The 17,026-nt window shown below is 52.3% G+C and overlaps 1 protein-coding gene across 7 annotated transcripts; it reads right to left on the bottom strand.

Annotated features, from left to right (window-relative positions):
• Window positions 1-5,552: 5,552 nt before the first annotated feature.
• On the bottom strand, window positions 5,553-13,277 carry DRD2 (dopamine receptor D2). 7 transcript variants are annotated; one of them, XM_041458129.1, is made up of 7 exons: window positions 12,983-13,277; window positions 10,344-10,453; window positions 9,447-9,583; window positions 8,463-8,653; window positions 7,267-7,353; window positions 6,296-6,635; window positions 5,553-5,796 (listed from the first exon to the last, which is right to left on the bottom strand). In XM_041458129.1, the coding sequence occupies exons 1-7, from the start codon at window positions 13,253-13,255 to the stop codon at window positions 5,603-5,605; spliced, it is 1,332 nt and encodes a 443-aa protein (XP_041314063.1). In that variant the 5' UTR covers window positions 13,256-13,277; the 3' UTR covers window positions 5,553-5,602. The 7 variants fall into 7 exon arrangements, with proteins under 7 accessions (XP_041314063.1, XP_041314069.1, XP_041314067.1 ...); XM_041458135.1 differs by having other exon boundaries at window positions 6,296-6,461; window positions 7,285-7,353; XM_041458133.1 differs by having other exon boundaries at window positions 6,296-6,485; window positions 12,983-13,255.
• Window positions 13,278-17,026: the final 3,749 nt, after the last annotated feature.

Below are 17,026 nucleotides of genomic sequence, written 5' to 3'. Positions count from 1 at the left end.
TGGATCCAGATAAGAAGCAGAAACAGCCATGAGGACCCTTGAATTCTGCTGGTTTATTTTCCCCCTGTGTGCAGAGTTAAAACCCCACAGCACCAGCCACGGGAGGAGGATCTGGGTGGTGCCTGGCTGCTCTGTCCTGCTCTCCTGAGGTCAGGGGCCGAGGCTGATGGGGCAGGCTGTGGTCAGGAGCTGGCCACATCCTCAAAAACTCCCCATCCCAAGGCTCCCAGGCTCCAGGTGAGGAGCCCCAGAGGGGCTCAGGGGCAGCAGGGAATTCTCTGCAATGGGCTGTGGGGTGATGGAGGGGAGGGGATGAAGGCTCCCGGGGGGAAAGCTGCAGAGGAGTGTGTCCCCCCCAGCCAGGAGCTCGGGGGGCTGATTGCCCCCCTCTGTTCTGGGCTGAGCAGCCTCCCCAGTGCAGGGCCAGAACCCCAGCAGAGCCCATTTTCCAGCTCCCCTTGTGCCAGTTCTGCTGCTGTGCCACACCTCGTGCCCCTGGCACGTGCCACCAACTCCCCTGGCAGGCGGGGGCTTGGGCAACACCAGGAAAAACTGCTTTTCACCGGGGGCAAGGACAAACCTGTGCTGCTGCCTCCCTCGCTGAGCCTGGCAGCAGTGCCCTGGCAGCTCATCAGGGCTGCAGCTGATTGCGTGCCAGGCTGGCAGGATGGCAGCAGGGAGGCAGAGCTGCCCCGGCTAAATGCGCTCGCTCGCTCTCATCAGCCCTCTCCTTCTTCCCGGGCCCAGCATGGGGAGGCACGATGCTTTCCTCTCCTTTGGAAGGGTTTTGCTTGGCTTCTTAAGTCTCTTTAAAGGCATTTCTAGGTCTGTTAATTATTCATGACGCCTTAATTATGTTTAGGCCACTGTGATCACTCTTTCTTTGGTGAAGAAAGTTGTTATTTGTGAGTCAAAAGCTCTTTATGAAGGAGACAGGCTGGAATCGTCAGAAAGACTTGGGGGAGCAGTTGGAGTTATTAAAAGAAGCTTTGATTAAAGGCAGGGAGTTAATTTAACAAGAGTAACTGGTTTTCTCTTTCTTTTTTTCCCTGGGTGTGCAGAACAAAGCACAGCCAGGGATGTGTCAGGGCTCACCTGGAGCAGCAGGACTCACTCAGATGCCCCAGGAGATGGGCAGATCCTTCCTTTTATCTCTTTTGGCTGCTGTGAATGGCTCCTGTCCACAGGCTTAGAAATGAAATTTGGCTGTAAGGGTGAACCTCAGAGCAGCTGCCTTTGATGCTGCCAGGCTCAGGGCAGACTGGCTGAAAACAGCCTGGTGTGTCCTGTTTGATGTGAAAATATCGTTTATTCTGCTGTGTTTGGGAGGGGAGGGGGCACTGCAGCTCCTCATTTTCCCTCTGTCACGGTGGCACTGAGGTGAATCATCCACCAGGGAGAATTCAGCCTCGTTTGAACTCAGCAGTTCTGGAGATTCTGGTTTCTGCACAAGCTGAGGATTATTCTGTGTTGGATCAAAACTGAGTAAACCTTTGGATCTGAAATGCCATTAAACTGAAAATTTAGCGTGTTAGTTCTTGGACATGGACAGACAGCTTTCTTCCCCAGCAGTGGGAAGGATTTTCTTTGTACAATTTTTTCTTCTTCTTTTATATAAAGAAAATAATCTTTATTTTTAAAGTGCTGATTAAGCCTGGCTGAGGGTCCACCTGCACAAACACCAAACCTGAGTGTGTAGCCTGAGAAACCAGTGCAACATAAATTAAAATATTCCAAAATAAATGAATTAAGTCGTCCAGCATGAATCCAGCTGGGCACCTCTGCCTTCCACCCCTTCCTCCTCCCTTCCTCCCCAGCCCACCGCTGCCTGGGAGAGGAGAGACATTTCAGACCATTTCCTTTCTGTCTGTGCCTTTCTGCATCTTTCCTTCCTCGCGTCTGATTCTCGTGGCTGCAGGCAAGGCAAACACCAGGATTCTCAAGGATAGACAGGGGTAAGGGAGGAAAATGGAAAATAGTCTGAAAAGCAAGTCAGAAAAAGGCAAATCTCGTGTGAGGGCAGCTTTTCCTCTGTGTGTTTGAGCTCTGCAGCAGAACCACAGCCCCCTGGAGCCTGACCCTCAGAGCTGAGAGTAAACCAGAACAAAACAAGCAGAGGGACATCGGGGTGGCTTGTGCAAGTCTCTATTTAATGACAGTGCTGCATGAAGACATTGGTTGGTGTCACATGTACCTGTGATGGGCATTTATACATTCCTGACTCCTGGGGAGCCGTGGTTGCACTGGAGATTTTCACCACAAGAGGTAGTGGCTTTATTTTTCCTGTTTTCCTTTTTTTTTTTAATATTATTTTTTTATTTCAGCAGGATTGGATAAGCTGGTTAGACCTACTGGAGTTCGTGTACTCTTCAGCCAGGAAGATTAACAGCTCTGTGGAGTGGGAGCAAGCAGGCAAGCAGCAAATACAGTGCAGGCAGAATTCACTGGCTTTTAATTCAAACCTGTTTGGGGGTGCAGAGGTCCCCACCCAGGGCTTCAGCAAGCTGGGAATCACAGGGAGGGAAAGCAGGAACAGGAAGACTCAAAAAGCAGAACGAAAGCTTCAATTATAAATAATGAATCCCAAAAGAGGGGCTAGAGCAAGGCTCTGGAGTTCTGGAGGAACAAAGAAATGAAATCTTCTGCTTAAGGTGTTTTTAAAAACCAGCTCAGTGCCCTTCCCATCACCAGCAGAGGTCCTTGGGGAAGCAGAGGTTTGTTTTTTCCAGGGTGGAAGGAACAGTGAGGTTTGCCAGGTCAGAGCTGTGGCAGAGGCTCCCAAGTCCCTCGGGGTGGGCTCTGAGGAGCTCCCACAAACAGCTCCCACGTTCTCCTTGTGTCAGCACACTCTGCCCTTGCTCCTGGCACTGCCTCCCTCCTTGGCAAGCCAGAGGTGAGGATGACTTTGGTGCTGTCTCCAGAAGGGGAAGGCTCAGTCCTGGGTTTCAAAGTGCTTCGTTTGTCGTCTGGAAGTGCAGGAGTTTTGTGGGGAAGGAAAACCTGCTGCAGAGACGGCCAGACCTGGCACTGCCACCTTCCCAAGGGCACCGGGGACATTCACATTCCCACAACTTAGCCTGGAGTGTGAGGAAGGAGCAGCTTAAAGCGTCCTGGGGGTGAAGGGTGGGCTGCAGGTAATTCCTCACAGCCAATACTGCAGCTCTGGGAAATCCATCCTATTCACACCTGGGGGTTTTGCTCCACATGAAGGACAGAGGCTTTTCCTGCAGCTTTTTTTCCCTCCGTGGCATTTTGGAAGAGTTTTTCAGGCAGTGGTTCAGGTGGCTTGAGCTATAAGGTTCTGCTTCTAGATTCAGAAAAAAAAATTGGGAGCGAGGTACACAACACTGGAAGGAGGATTTTCTTGGGTTAAAACTGGACACAAAGTAAAATCATGGCACAAAGTGAAGATATTATCCACGTTATCCTGAGGGAAATTATTATTCCACTTATCCTGAGGGCTCACACCAGGCTTTAGTACAGGGCAGACTTCACCTATGACAACTTCCAAATATTTTAAAGCTTTTTTTGTCTATATATGTAATATTTGCTATTTTTGTTCAGCTCCCCGCCTGTTAATTCCCCAAGTCAAATGGATCTTTCTGCTTATAAATACATTAAAAGATGGACCAGTAGCTTGTTGCTATTTTTCTGCCCCAAAACCTTGCATCATTCTGTGACTATTGGGTACAAGTCTGAGTTGATTCCCATCACTGAGGGAATTTGGTGAAAACTGAGGGGAAGAAAGAACAGCTCATGTGTGCCTGAGATCTCTCGAGTTGGCGTTCCCAATTTTGCAGTTTTTAGCTGTGAAGAGCCAGGTTCAAATGTTACACAAGGCTGTGGGCTGAAAATCAAAACCCCTGGATCCCAGCCCATTCCAGGAATGCCAGCTTTGGAACAGCAACCTGTGGATTAAGGTGGGACTGCTGCTTCCATTTTAGAAAACAGCTGAGATTATGTGCTAGAGCTGCTTGGTGTAATCTCCTCCTGACTCAGAGCTGGAACACATCCTGCCAGCACAGGAGAGTGCTCTGTTAGCAGCACAGGAAATCCAGGGAATTAAAGGAAACCCTGGCAGATCTCCACCTCATCTGAAGCAGAAACGGAGTGAATATTCCACAAACTGCATAGAGAAAAAAGGGATTCTATTGCTCTCCCAATTGTGTTTTTACTCCTTTAGAAAACAGCAGGAAACTGCACCCTGGGAGCCTGCCCCTGTTTATGGCTATTGCAACCCTCTGCTGCTCCACATCCTGCAGGAATTTCTAGCCAGACCTATTTCCACCTTGCTTTATTCACCTTGCTGTGTTTTATTTACAGAGATATTGCAAAATATCATGTGAACTGAGTACAAACAGCACGTACAGCGTGGGTTTGGCAGTGCCAGATTCAGCGTGGTGAAATGATGCTCTTGTGGGGCTTCCATTCCTAAAATCCATGGAAAAATAGATAGCAGAGAGTAAGGGATGCTGGAAACATCCAGACCTTTCCAGAGTCCAGCTTGGACACAGGAGCTGGTCCAGGTAGGGGCTTTCTTGGCTTTTTATTCTGGCTTTTTCCAAAATGCACAGTTTTATCTCCTTGACTGTTGATTTAAATTAGGCACAATGTTATTCTGCACTCTCTGGGGAGAGACAGAGGCAAATCAGACCCGAGGTGCTCCTTGGGGCCCCTGATTTAGGTGAGAAGAACCAGCCCTGGCCTGGCTGGCGTGCTCAGGGTGCCCCCCTGGCACAGTGTCCTCGTGTCTGTACATTCACCACGCTGCCACCCCTCCCCTGCTGTCACCCTGGGCAGAGCCTGGAGATGAGATGCTGGTGGGCAGAAATCACTGATGGGAGGTGAGGGGGTCCTTGGATGTACACCATGCAAGACAAGGTTCCCACTCCTTGAGTTTCTCTCTCCATCTCTTTTATGTTTTTTGGCTTGGGGCTCCAAAATCCCTCCTATTCATTGCTATTTACACCGATGGTTTGACGTGAGACTGATGCCCCCTCCTCCCTTCCACCCATGGCTTGTAGGCTCACACTGCTGCAGGGTCTGTGGGTGGCAGAACCGTCTCCACCCGCCTGGGGACCTCTGAAAGTTTTTTGTGTTGTTTTTTATGTAATTTCCGAAGGCTTCAGCAGTTCAACACCGGGTGAGTCAGCTCGAGGTGAAGGCAAAGCTATTGCACGGAGCTGGCAGAGGCCCTGGCTGGCTCCTGCTCCAAGCGGGAAGGATGGCCTTGTCTTTGGTGAGAGTTGTGCCGCTGACCCAGCGCTACGTCCTGCTGGCCCCGTGGCCACTCTGTGTCCAGGGCACTCCAGGCCGGGTGGCCACGGGCGAGAACCGAGCGAGAGCGCCTCGATCCTTGCGCTTCCACTTCCACCACAGCGCGAGGGTGGCTCTGAAAAGCGCCCTTGGGGCCGGTCCAGAGGTCACCCAGCGGGGCGAGAGACCCTCCCACCTCGTTCCATCCCCAGCAGGCGCTCGGGCACCGAGCGGTGCCCAGCTCAAGAGCTCCAGCCCCCTCCCCGGCTGCCCCGCCGTGCATGGATGGCATCGCTTCCTCTTCCCCCTGCGTTCCTAAAAAAAATGCGGGTGCTGTTTGTGACTTTTAGCAGTGGAGGATCTTCATGAAAGCCTTGCGAAACTCGATGTTGAAGGTGGTGTAGATAATCGGGTTGACAGCGCTGTTGACATAGCCGAGCCACGTGAAGGCGCTGTACATGGCCGGCGGGATGTTGCAGTCGCAGTGCATGTTCAGGATGTGAGTGATGAAGAAGGGGAGCCAGCAGATGATGAAAACACCTGGGGGGGAAAAAAGGAGAGAGGAGGGTTTTGATTGCTGAAAGCTGGGCAGCTTCTCAGCAAGGTTCTCTTTGGTGGAAGGGGAATTTATTTCCCAGAGGAATGAGATTTGTGTTTGCGTGCTCAGTGTCCTGGTCTGCGTTCTGCCCTGGTACTAAAGAACTCCTCTGCTCGTGGAACGAGCCCAGACCCAGCAGAAACTCTACCCTTCAAGGGTGCCAGCTCTGCTGAGCTCTGCTGCCTTTTGCTCCAGCAAGCCCAGGAGCTCTCCCCTGTTTTGGGAGCTCAGATGCCCCCGAGAGGGGCAGCTTTGGGCACCCTTAGTGCAGCACTGTGCGTGGCCGGGGAGGAGGGACCCTCCCCTGGGCAGCCCTTTGCCTGCTATCCTCTGATGTGTGAAGGGAAATGGGTTCTGAGGGAGGTTGGGAAATCAGCCTGCACGGGACACGGGCGCTGGCATTTCTGCAGGGAGCCCAGGGCAGCCAGGGCACGCTCTCACCGAGCACGATGGCCAGCATCTGGGTGGCTTTCTTCTCCTTCTGCTGGGACAGTTTCCTCCTGATCACGGCCTTGAGCAAGTTCCTCGTCTTGCCGTTGGGCAGGGAGTGGATCTCGAAGACCTTGGCTGTGTGGTGGGATTCTTTGGCGTGGCCGTTCTTCTCCACCTTCCCAGGGCTGCTCAGGGGTGCCTGCAGGGTAGAGTTGTTGCCCCGATTAGAAGCAACTGGCACAATCAACTGGTGGTTACTTGGTGCTGTGGGTTTGAGGGCCGTTTTCTCAGGGGGACTGGTACTGGACACCATCTCCATTTCCATCTCTTCTATGTGACTCTCTGCCTCCTGGACAAGAATCAAATGTCCACAACATAATGACAGGTAAATACACAGAGAGGAGCAACGAGCATTCCTTACAGAGTGAAGCTGGATGATGCTGGAGAACAGTCAGTCCCTCTTCTCCCTCCCTGCCTGGCACCTGGAGGAAGGGCTGTGCTGTGTTTGGCTATTCTGGGCAGGTGGGATGGACAGAGCTGCACTGGAGGATTCTCCTTTTTGGCACAAAGAGGCTCAGAAATGGGGGAGACGCTGTCTCCACTCTCTACAGATTTTATTCAGGTTTTCAGAATGCAAATGAATAAAAATGGAATCGACAACCAAAACCCAACAAAGCCAGTGCAGTCCAAGATTTAAATAACAGAGAGGAGAAGGAAATCAAAGGCACAAAAATGTTCAAATGCCGTGGCTTTTAGAGCTGATCTTTCGGTGAGCTTAATCTGGCTTTGTGAGCTCTGTGAGCTTAAACCCCCTGCTTCACTCCAAGGAATGGGAAGACTATTTAAATTTTGAGATTGAACGGTAACCTTTGCTCTTAGGTTTATTTTTCTCCCACCCTACATAAATTAACCTCATGTCCTGAGGGAGAAGGGGAAGGCTGAAGGCTCTGGAAAGCTCCCACTTCTCTTTTAACACTCACCACTTTGCGCTTATTAACTTGGAAGCTCCCATTGGACTTCACAATAACTGTGCAGAGCTTGACGTCTTCTGGATGAGTGCATTTGTCCTAAGGGGCAAGCACCAGCTCAGAGGTTACACAGGCAGAGAGGGGTTGGGAAGGGAAGCTGGTAAGGGAGGCACGTGGGAATGCAAAGGGATGAATCAGGAGCTCATCAGCGCGGCTGAGGAGCCGAGCAGGATGGAGAACTGATGGAGAACTGCCGTGGAGGAGCAGGGATGGAGGCTGCTACCCCCTGTGCTCTCCACCAGAGGAAGGAGGCCACGAAGCTCTGCTGTGTTTGTGTGTCCCTGTGTCACTGCCTCCTCTGCAGGCAGCAGGGTTTGGAGATGGAGCATGCCCCTGGCTGTGCTGCCAGAGCCCTGCTTTGACAAGAGGAGTCACGGCCAGCTGGGCTCCCTCACACGCAGCTCCTGCAGGGAGAGGCTGGTCCTGCACAGCTGTCCTTCCCAGGGCCCAGGCACTGCCACTGAGCTCTGGGGACACCTGACAGGAGCTGTGGGGACACCTGACAGGAGCTGTGCACCCCCGGCACTGCCACTGAGCTTTGGGGACACCTGACAGGAGCTGTGCACCCCCGGCACTGCCACCGAGCTTTGGGGACACCTGAGAGCCTAAAGGGGGAGGTTCCAGGAGATCTGGAGAGGGGCTTGGAGTGGTAAGGCACGAGGGAATGGCCTTAAATGAAGGAGGATGGGTTTAGATTGGATATTAGGGAGGAATTCCTCCCTGGGAGCGTGGGAGGCCTGGCACAGGGTGTCCAGAGAAGCTGTGGCTGCCCCATCCCTGGGATTGTCCAAGGCCAGGTCGGATGGGGCTTGGAGCCACGTGGGATGTGGAAGGTGTCCCTGCCCATGGGCTTTCATGTCCCTCCTGACCCAAACCATTCTGTGATCCTGCAGGACTGACTCACACACGGTGCAGCCTCCTGGCTACCCCAGCCCAGCCCAAGGCAACGCTCGGGGTTACTGCAGCAGCTCCTGGTGCAGATCTGCTGCTGGAACAGCCCTGAGATCCAGCGAGGAGCCCCAGCCAGCCAGCTGGGAACCCACGGCGTGCAGCCGGGACCCCAAACCCGCCACAGCACCCACCTTTGGGAGATTTGGGTGGTGTGGGGCAGGGGGAGCAGGGCAGGGGGAGGGTGCAGAGGCTGGTACCTTCAGGGGGGCCTGCGTGTCCGAGTCCAGCACGTGGCTGCTGCGCTTGGTGCTGACGCGCTTCCTGCGCCGCCGCAGCACGATGTAGATCTGCACGTACACCAGCAGCGTGACGATGAAGGGCACGTAGAAGGACACGATGGAGGAGTACACCACGAAGGCAGGGTTGCCAATGATGCACTCCTTCTCGTCTGGAAGAGAAAAGCTTGCAGGGCTGGCGTCCCCGCTGAGGGGGTCGCCGCGCTGGCTGCCCTGGGGCTGGAGGGAGTCACATCATCCCCAAAAACTCCTGCTGCTCCTTGCCTTGCAGCTCAGCACGGCTGATCCCGTGCTGCATCCAACCAGCATTGCCAGGAAACTGCTGCCTGAACTGCCAGTCCTTTCCTCTCCTGCCTCGGGGAAGGTTTTGTCCCACGGCTTTCCTTTTTGTGTGTTTTAATAGAGGGAGGATTTTGAATTTGTAGTGGACAAATGTTAAGGTAACACAGATTGGTGTTGTGTGAACTTTTACATCACCTCAGTCCTGGTGAGTGTGAAACCCTGCTCTGGAACAGCTGGAGATGAAACACACCCAGAATCAGCGTGCAAACAGTGAGAGGTGGCAGTGGGAGAGAACAGTTCCAAAATACACCTCGGACCTGATCCCACCTTTATTCCTGCCTGTCTGGGAGGACAGCAGGAGGCAGCTGCAGGTGGCAGAGGGACAGAACACTTCAAATACACCTCAGACCTGATCCCACCTTTATTCCTGCCTGTCTGGGGAGCCAGGAGGACAGCAGGAGGCAGCTGCAGGCAGCAGAGGGACAGAACACTTCCAACACACCTCAGACCTGATCCCACCTTTATTCCTGGCAGTCTGGGAGGACACCACTGCAGGCAGCAGAGGGACAGAACACTTCCAACACACCTCAAACCCGATCCCACCTTTATTCCTGGCAGTCTGGGAGGACAGCAGGAGGCAGCTGCAGGCGGCAGAGCCCTCACCTGTGTTGTTGAGGCCGAAGAGGAGCGGGCAGGAGATGGCAAAGGAGAGCACCCAGACCACGGCGATCATGACGGTGACCCTGCGCTTGGAGCTGTAGCGGGTGTTGTAGAGCATGGGCATGGCCACGGCCGTGTACCTGCAGGGGACACACCCCAGGCTGCTGTCACCCTGCCACTGCCCAGCTCCTGCCCAGCTCGTGTGTCCAGGGCGGCTGCAGACACACCAGGAGGGTTGAGGCTGGGTCAGCTCAGCATGAAGTTCTCCTCCACCCTTCCCACCAACGCCCCTGCACCACCCCAGAGCACAAAGAGAAGTGCCAGGCCCGTGGGACACAGAGCAATTCCATCTGCAGCCCCAGGAGCAGCGTTTCTGTGCCTCCTGACAGAACTCCCTGCTCACAGCTCGTCGAGATCCTCTAAGCTGCTCTCCAAAAAACTCCCACTGGTTTTGAGCCCCTGAGTCCCAGGTAAACTGTGACCACACAGAGGTGGCTGGGACTTGCCACCCTGGGGTTGGCACAGCCTGGTGGCACAGAGCCCTCACCTGTCAATGCTGATGGCACAGAGGTTGAGGATGCTGGCAGTGCACATCATGACATCCAGGGTGACAAAGATGTCGCAGTGGATGCGACTGAAGCGCCACTCCCCCACCACCTGCAGAGAGAGAAGGGGCTGGTGAGCAGTTCCTGGGGCTACTGGGCAATCCCTGCGGCTGGAGAGAAATTCCTGGGGCTGGAGAGCAATGCCTGGGGCTGGAGAGCAATCCTTTGGGGCAGATGAGCAATCCCTGGGGCTCATGAGTAATCCCTGGGGTTGGTCAGCAATCCCTGGGGCTGGTCAGCAATCCTTTGGGGCAGGTGAGCAATGCTTGGGGCTGGAGAGCAGTTCCTGGGGCACCTGTCAATGCTGATGGCACAGAGGTTGAGGATGCTGGCAGTGCACATCATGACATCCAGGGTGACAAAGATGTCGCAGTGGATGCGACTGAAGCGCCACTCCCCCACCACCTGCAGAGAGAGAAGGGGCTGGTGAGCAGTTCCTGGGGCTACTGGGCAATCCCTGCGGCTGGAGAGAAATTCCTGGGGCTGGAGAGCAATGCCTGGGGCTGGAGAGCAATGCCTGGGGCTGGAGAGCAATCCTTTGGGGCAGATGAGCAATCCCTGGGGCTCATGAGTAATCCCTGGGGTTGGTCAGCAATCCCTGGGGCTGGTCAGCAATCCTTTGGGGCAGGTGAGCAATGCTTGGGGCTGGAGAGCAGTTCCTGGGGCTGGAGAGCAATCCTTGGGGCTGGTCAGCAATCCCTGGGGCTGGTCAGCAATCCCTGGGGCTGGTCAGCAATCCCTGGGGCTGGTCAGCAATCCCTGGGGCTGGTCAGCAATCCCTGGGGCTGGTCAGCAATCCCTGGGGCTGGTCAGCAATCCTTTGGGGCAGGAGAGCAGTTCCTGGGGCTGGAGAGCAATCCTTGGGGCTAGTGAGCAATCCTTTGGGGCAAGTGAGCAGTTCCTGGGGCTGGTCAGCAATCCCTGGGGCTGTGCTGGGCCCAAGGCAGAGCTCTGCCCCTTCCAAGGGGCTGCTGAGGTTCCCTCCCCTGCTCTCTGTGGGTTTGGGCAGCCCCAGCACAAAGCTGGGCTCACGTTCCAGTGCCACCGGGGAGCACAAGGCTCCTCCAACTCACAAGGGAAGATAAAGGAGCTTAAACAGCTCCCTGAAGCATTTCAAGGCAGAATGAGGAGGGGAATACATTCATTTTGATTCCCAAGCACCTCTAATTTTACTTACAGCTTTTTCCCAGACAGTTTTTTCCAATTACACCCAACAAAGGTCAGCAGCAGACAAGCAAGAGCTTCCCTTCATTTCTTAGTTTAAAAAATCGGGGTAGGCATTCCTCACCTTTTTTATTTTTGGTGAACAAAATGAGTTTAATTCAGAGTGAAAGCCTTTAACACTCCACACGATGTGCTAAAGACAAAGAACTAATGATAACACTTCCAGGCACCAGTAGCCTTTTTTCTCTTCACTTCTCTTGCTGTTGAAGCTGAACTTTGCCAATTAAGTTTAATAGCAATTATTCGGACTGCTGTGTTTGACATGTGATGAAAAAAAAGTATATTTCCCTCTAACAAAAATAGAGCCCTACTGCATTTGAAAATAGAATGAATAAGATATCTATTCTTCAGTTATTTCTGCTCTGATATACATAACCATAGGCAGCATAAAGAAGGGAGAATGACTGCATTGAAGCCTGAGTGACAGATGAATACTCAGTGATTAAAAAAGCACTTAAGAGACAGTTACATCAGGAACTTTGAGGAGAATTTGCCCAAAGGCAAAGGTTTCCAGCCAGATCCAAACCTCTGGGAAACCAATTTCCCGAGGGCATGGTTTGGGGGAAGCTGGGAGCTGCAGCAGTTCTTTCTCTTGGTGTTTTCACTTGTGTTGGAGAAGCCTCCAGAATTTGGGGGTAAAATATCTGTTTGTACCAAATCTGGGCCGTTTTCAAGTGTTTCATTTTGATTTTGAGTTTTAGGCCAAGCCTGTGACACAAAACCTGGAGAGAATTGTCCCAGCTGGCAGGTGAGGCAGCTGTGGTTCCTGACCAGCCCTGCACGTGAGCCCAGAAAAGAGAGAGAATTTTGCATCATTTGTGGTTTGTTCTTCTGCCTGAAAATTAAAAAGGGTCTGAGAGGTTCTGGCTGGACCTGAGGGAGCAGGAATTTCTCCCAGCACCAGCCTCTGCTTCAAACTGGTGGAAAAGGAAGGGCAGAAGGAGATGGAAGCCTCAGAGGCAGTGCCTGCCTCCCACCAGCCCATTGGCCACGTTAATGAGCTTCCAGCGCCATGAAAACAATCATTAACTCGGTGATAATTAGCAATGTGCTCTCTCACAGCCCGGGCCACCTCAGTGGCTTTGTTTTGCTTTGCATCAGGACTCCCCTGCTCTCCTCCGTGTGTTATCATCCCTCCCATGAGTGAGTGAGTGGACACTCAGCATGGTTTGTGCTGAAGGCTGAGCTGTGAAAAGTGATTTTTTTTTCCCCTTATATTGTGATATAAAGCTGCGGATTCCCATCCTGCTTCCATAATTGCTTCAGAAACAGGGCCTTGATTGCTTTTTTTTTTTTCTGATTGCTGGATTCAATGATCCTTGTGGGTCCCTTCCACCTCCACAAATTTCATGTGGTTTCAGTGTGATGCCCATGGTGGAGTTTTGAACACAGAACTGGGGTCCTTTCCCTCTTGACCCTGAGTTTCTGGTGCAACTGGGCCATCATTTAGCCCTCTGAGCAGCAACGGGGTTTCAAACTACCTGCTCTCCCATCCTTCTCCTGGAAAAAAATGACAATTTCAGGGATAAAAAAGCTACAATTTCAGGAACAGAAAAAAACCACAATTTCGGGAACGAAAAAACCTACACTTCAGGGAACAAAAAAACCTGTATTCAGGGCACGAAAACCACTTGGGGAGGATTCAGGAGGCTGACTTCCAGGCTGCTGAACCCTCCCCATCCTTCCTGGAGCCACATCCCGAGCCCTTACCTCCATGTAGACCACCCAGGGCATGCAGAGCGTGGCCACCAGCAGGTCAGCCACGGCCAGGCTGACGATCAGGTAGTTGGTGGTGGTCTGCAGGGCTCTCTCCCTGGACACTGCCATGCACACCAGGACGTTGCCGAAGACGATGATGAAGATGAGGAGGGCGAGCAGCACGGCGTAGTAGTTGTAGTGCGGCTTCTGCGCCGCCTCCGAGGCGTTCAGGGCCCTGCTCCAGTTCCTGTCCCCGTCGTACCACGAGAGGTTGAGGGGATCCATGGGGGCCCAGGTGCCGGCTGCCAGCTCCACCCTGCCACTGGGTGGGGGAGAGGATGGTGGGTCAGCGGTGGAAAAAATGGAAAAGTGAGAAAAAGAAATGAAAAAAGTGAAAAAAAAAAATAAATAAAATCAGGTTTCTGCTGCCTCGCTCGTGACGTGCCCAGGGAGGTGGTGGAGTTACCATCCCTGGGGGTGTTTAACAAAACCTGGATGGGCACTGGGGGCCAGGGTTTAGTGAGGTGCTGGGGCTGGGTTGGACTCGATGATGTTTAAGGTCTCTTCCAACCCAGCAATTCTGTGAATTCTGTGAATTTTGGGAATTCCCAGGGACCAGGGATGTGGTGGAGTCACCATCCCTGGGTATGTTCAAAATAAGCCTGGATGGGCACTGGGTGCCAGGGTTTAGTGAGGTGTTGGGGCTGGGTTGGGTTCAATGGTCTTGGAGGTCTCTTCCAACCCAGCAATTCTGTGAATTCTGTGAATTTTGGGAATTCCCAGGGACCAGGGAGGTGGTGGAGTCACCATCCCTGGGTATGTTCAAAACAAGCCTGGATGGGCACTGGGGGCCAGGGTTTAGTGAGGGGTTGGGGCTAGATTGGGTTCAATGGTCTTGGAGGTCTCTTCCAACCCGGTGATTCTGTGAATTCTCTGAATTCTGTGAATTTTGGGAATTCCTAGGGAATGGGGAGGTGGTGCAGTCAGCATCCCTGGGTGTGTTTAACAAAGCGTGGATGGGCACTGGGTGTTGAGGCTGGGTTGGACTCAAGGATCTTTAAAGTCTCTTCCAACCTGGTGATTCTGTGATTTCCCTGAAGCCTGTTCTCCCTGCCCTGGTGAATGTTTGGCTGGAAGTGGGATGGATGCAGAGCTACTTATCCAGGCAGGGATTGCAGAACTTGGTTTTTACTGCCAGTTCACCCCCAGGTTTCTGTGCCAGTGACTCAGTGTTACAGCTGCCTCAGGCACAGTGCCTGGGATGTTTTGTGCCCTGCCATTCCCTGCTCCCTCTTAGGTGTGCACAGTTCAGGGCAGAAGTTCCATGACCCACTTTGTTTATTTTCCATGTGCTTCGTGGGGCTTTGGGCTGTATTCCTTTCATTTTTTTTTTCTTTTCTCTTTTCCTTATATGTTTTTTTTTTCCCTCCAGCAGTGAAATAAATAAATTTTAAACCCCTAGACCTGAACAGTGACAATGATGGGACCTGACAGCAGCAGCTTTTGCAGTCAGGGCTGGGCTGTGCTGCCTCTGCCATTGCCCCAGTGAGGTGACAGTGAAGGGGCACATGGTGGGGACAGCTCTGCTGCCACCCCACAGCCCTCAGCACCTCCTGGCACTGGCAACATGGCTTTCCTGGTTTTCCTTGGAAAATCTTATCACAGCAACACCCCCAGCATTCCCTGGCCCGTGGCCATGAGCTGTGCCCTCCTCCAGAGGTAAAACATAAAAAACCTTGGGATTCCTGTGCAGTTCCTAAATCTGTGGGAGCCCTGCTGCTTGTTTTACCCACTGAGAGTGCCTTCTGGACTTTTCTGTCCCTCTGTGCTGTCACAACACCCTAAAGAAATTCTGCTGCTGGGACAGAGGTTTGCGTGCCATTAACTTGAAATTCAGAGAACAAAATCTCCTCTGTGCTGAGGGAGGTGAACAAACCAAGCTCGAGGAGGATGTGGGGAGTGGAGAGCAGCTCTGGGTGCTGCTGGTTTGGGTCTCTCTCTGGTGCCAGGGTATGAAAATGTAAATTCCATATTTGCAGGGAGACCTGCAGGATGTTTGGCCCCTGGGAGAGGTTTCTCCTGTCCCCTGAGAGAGGTTTCTCCTGTCTCCTGGGAGAGGTTTCTCCTGTCTCCTGGGTGAGGTTTTCCCTGGCCCAGGGCGAGGTTTTTTCTGTCCCCTGGGAGAGGTTTTTCTTGATCCCTGGGTGAGGTTTTTCCTGTCTCCTGGGAGAAGTTTTTCCTGGCCCTTGGGAGAGGTTTTTCCTGGACCCTGGGAAAGGTTTTTCCTGGACCCTGGGAGACATTTTTCCTGGCCTCTGGGAGAGGTTTTTCCTGTCTCCTGGGAGAGGTTCTTCCTGGACCCTGGGAAAGGTTTCTCCTGGCCCCTGGGAGAGGATTTTCCTAATCCCTGGGAGAGGTTTCTCCTGTCCCCTGGGAGAGGTTTTCCCAGGTCCCTGGGAGACATTTTTCCTGTCCCCTGGGAGAGGTTTTTCCCAGTCCCTGGGAGAGGTTTTTCCTGTCCCTTGGGAGAGGTTTCCCTGGCCCCTGGGAGAGGTTTTTCCTGATCCCTGGGAGATGTTTTCCCTGGTCCCTGGAACAGGTTTTTCCTGGCCCCTGGGAGAGGTTTTTCCTGATCCCTGGGAGATGTTTTCCCTGGTCCCTGGAACAGGTTTTTCCTGGCCCCGGGAGAGGTTTTCCCTCTGTGTGGGAGGATTCCTGATCTCCTGCCCAGGTGGGTTCCCTGCAGAGCTGCCAGGGCAGGGCTCTAACGAGGGACTTCCCCACACCACACCTGAGTCCCGCCTGGAGAAGGGATTTCCACCCAGCAGAAGCAATCTGGGCTGGAACCTGAGAACCCCCTCAGTTCATAAATCACTCCTGACCTCTCCAGAACCCAGCCAGCAGGAAAGGCCAACACCTGCCTGGGAGCCCCTGAGCCTTTCACAGAGGCCTCACCTTGTGCCAGGGAGGTTTATTTGGATATTGTGGGGAAAACATCCATGGAAAGGGTTGTCAGGCACTGGGACAGGGAGTGCTGCAATCAGCATCCCTGGAAAGGCCCAAAACCCTCGGATGTGGCTCCCGGGGCTGTGCTGCTGCTGGCTTGGCCAGGCTTTTCCCACCTAAATAATTCCGTGTTTCTGGGGCCTCATGCCCTGCTCAGCCCTTCCTAGGATCAAATATTCCATGTCTGAGGGAGGGATCAAATATTCCATGTTTGGTGGGAAGGATCAAATATTCCATGTTTGAGGGAGGGATTAAATATTCCATGTTGGATGGAAAGATCAAATATTCCATGTTTGATGGGAAGGATAAAATGGAATATGTTTGAGGGAAGGATCAAATATTGATCAAATATTCCATATTTTGTGGAAGGATAAAATATTCCATATTTGAGGGAACGATCAAATATTGATCAAATATTCCATGTTTGGTGCAAGAATCAAATATTCCATGTTTGGGGGAAGGATCAAATATTGATCAAATATTCCATGTTTGGTGCAAGAATCAAATATTCCATGTTTGGGGGAAGGATCAAATATTGATCAAATATTCCATGTTTGGTGCAAGAATCAAATATTCCATGTTTCCCAAGCTGCATCTCCACAAAGACCACACTGGGAGATCTGGCCCTGCTCTCAGACACCCCAAACCAAGGCCACTTAATTTCCTTCATAAAAGACAAAAGCGACTTCGATTTATTAAACCACGTAAGTGATCAAAATAGCAAAACATTTGCAAATATCAAATTCACCTGGGAACAATGGTTTCTTTATGTTTCACTGAGCTTTTGTGTGCTTTTCTCATTCAGAGAACAATTTGGATAATAATCCTTGGAAATTTGTTGCATATGGGTCCTTAATAGCTGATAATTCAAAAAGTGTCTGTCTGACAGTGCTATCAGCAGCACTTGATAGCTCTACAAATGTCTTCTTAGGAGCTGTCAAAGTGTCAGAAATTAATTAAATGTTAGCTTCTGTGACTCAGAGTGAAGGGGAAAAAATCAATGCTAAATACAGCAACAGTTTTTTCTCCTCTCCTGTTGCCCTTTCATAA

This window comes from Pyrgilauda ruficollis, unplaced genomic scaffold, assembly GCF_017590135.1.
Source record: "Pyrgilauda ruficollis isolate IOZ18807 unplaced genomic scaffold, ASM1759013v1 scaffold126, whole genome shotgun sequence".
In the NCBI taxonomy this organism is placed as follows: domain Eukaryota; kingdom Metazoa; phylum Chordata; class Aves; order Passeriformes; family Passeridae; genus Pyrgilauda; species Pyrgilauda ruficollis.
This window is presented reverse-complemented; position numbering and strand designations above follow the sequence as displayed.

Excerpts from the sequence above, each read along its gene's own strand:
- DRD2 (XM_041458129.1), bottom strand. The coding sequence starts at position 13,255 with ATGGATCCCCTCAACCTCTCGTGGTACGACGGGGACAGGAACTGGAGC. Across the intron at positions 8,654-9,446 it reads CTTCGGCCTCAACAACACAG|ACGAGAAGGAGTGCATCATT; the intron begins GTGAGGGCTCTG and ends TTTCTCTTCCAG. Across the intron at positions 6,636-7,266 it reads AAGTTAATAAGCGCAAAGTG|GAGGCAGAGAGTCACATAGA; the intron begins GTGAGTGTTAAA and ends ATTCTTGTCCAG.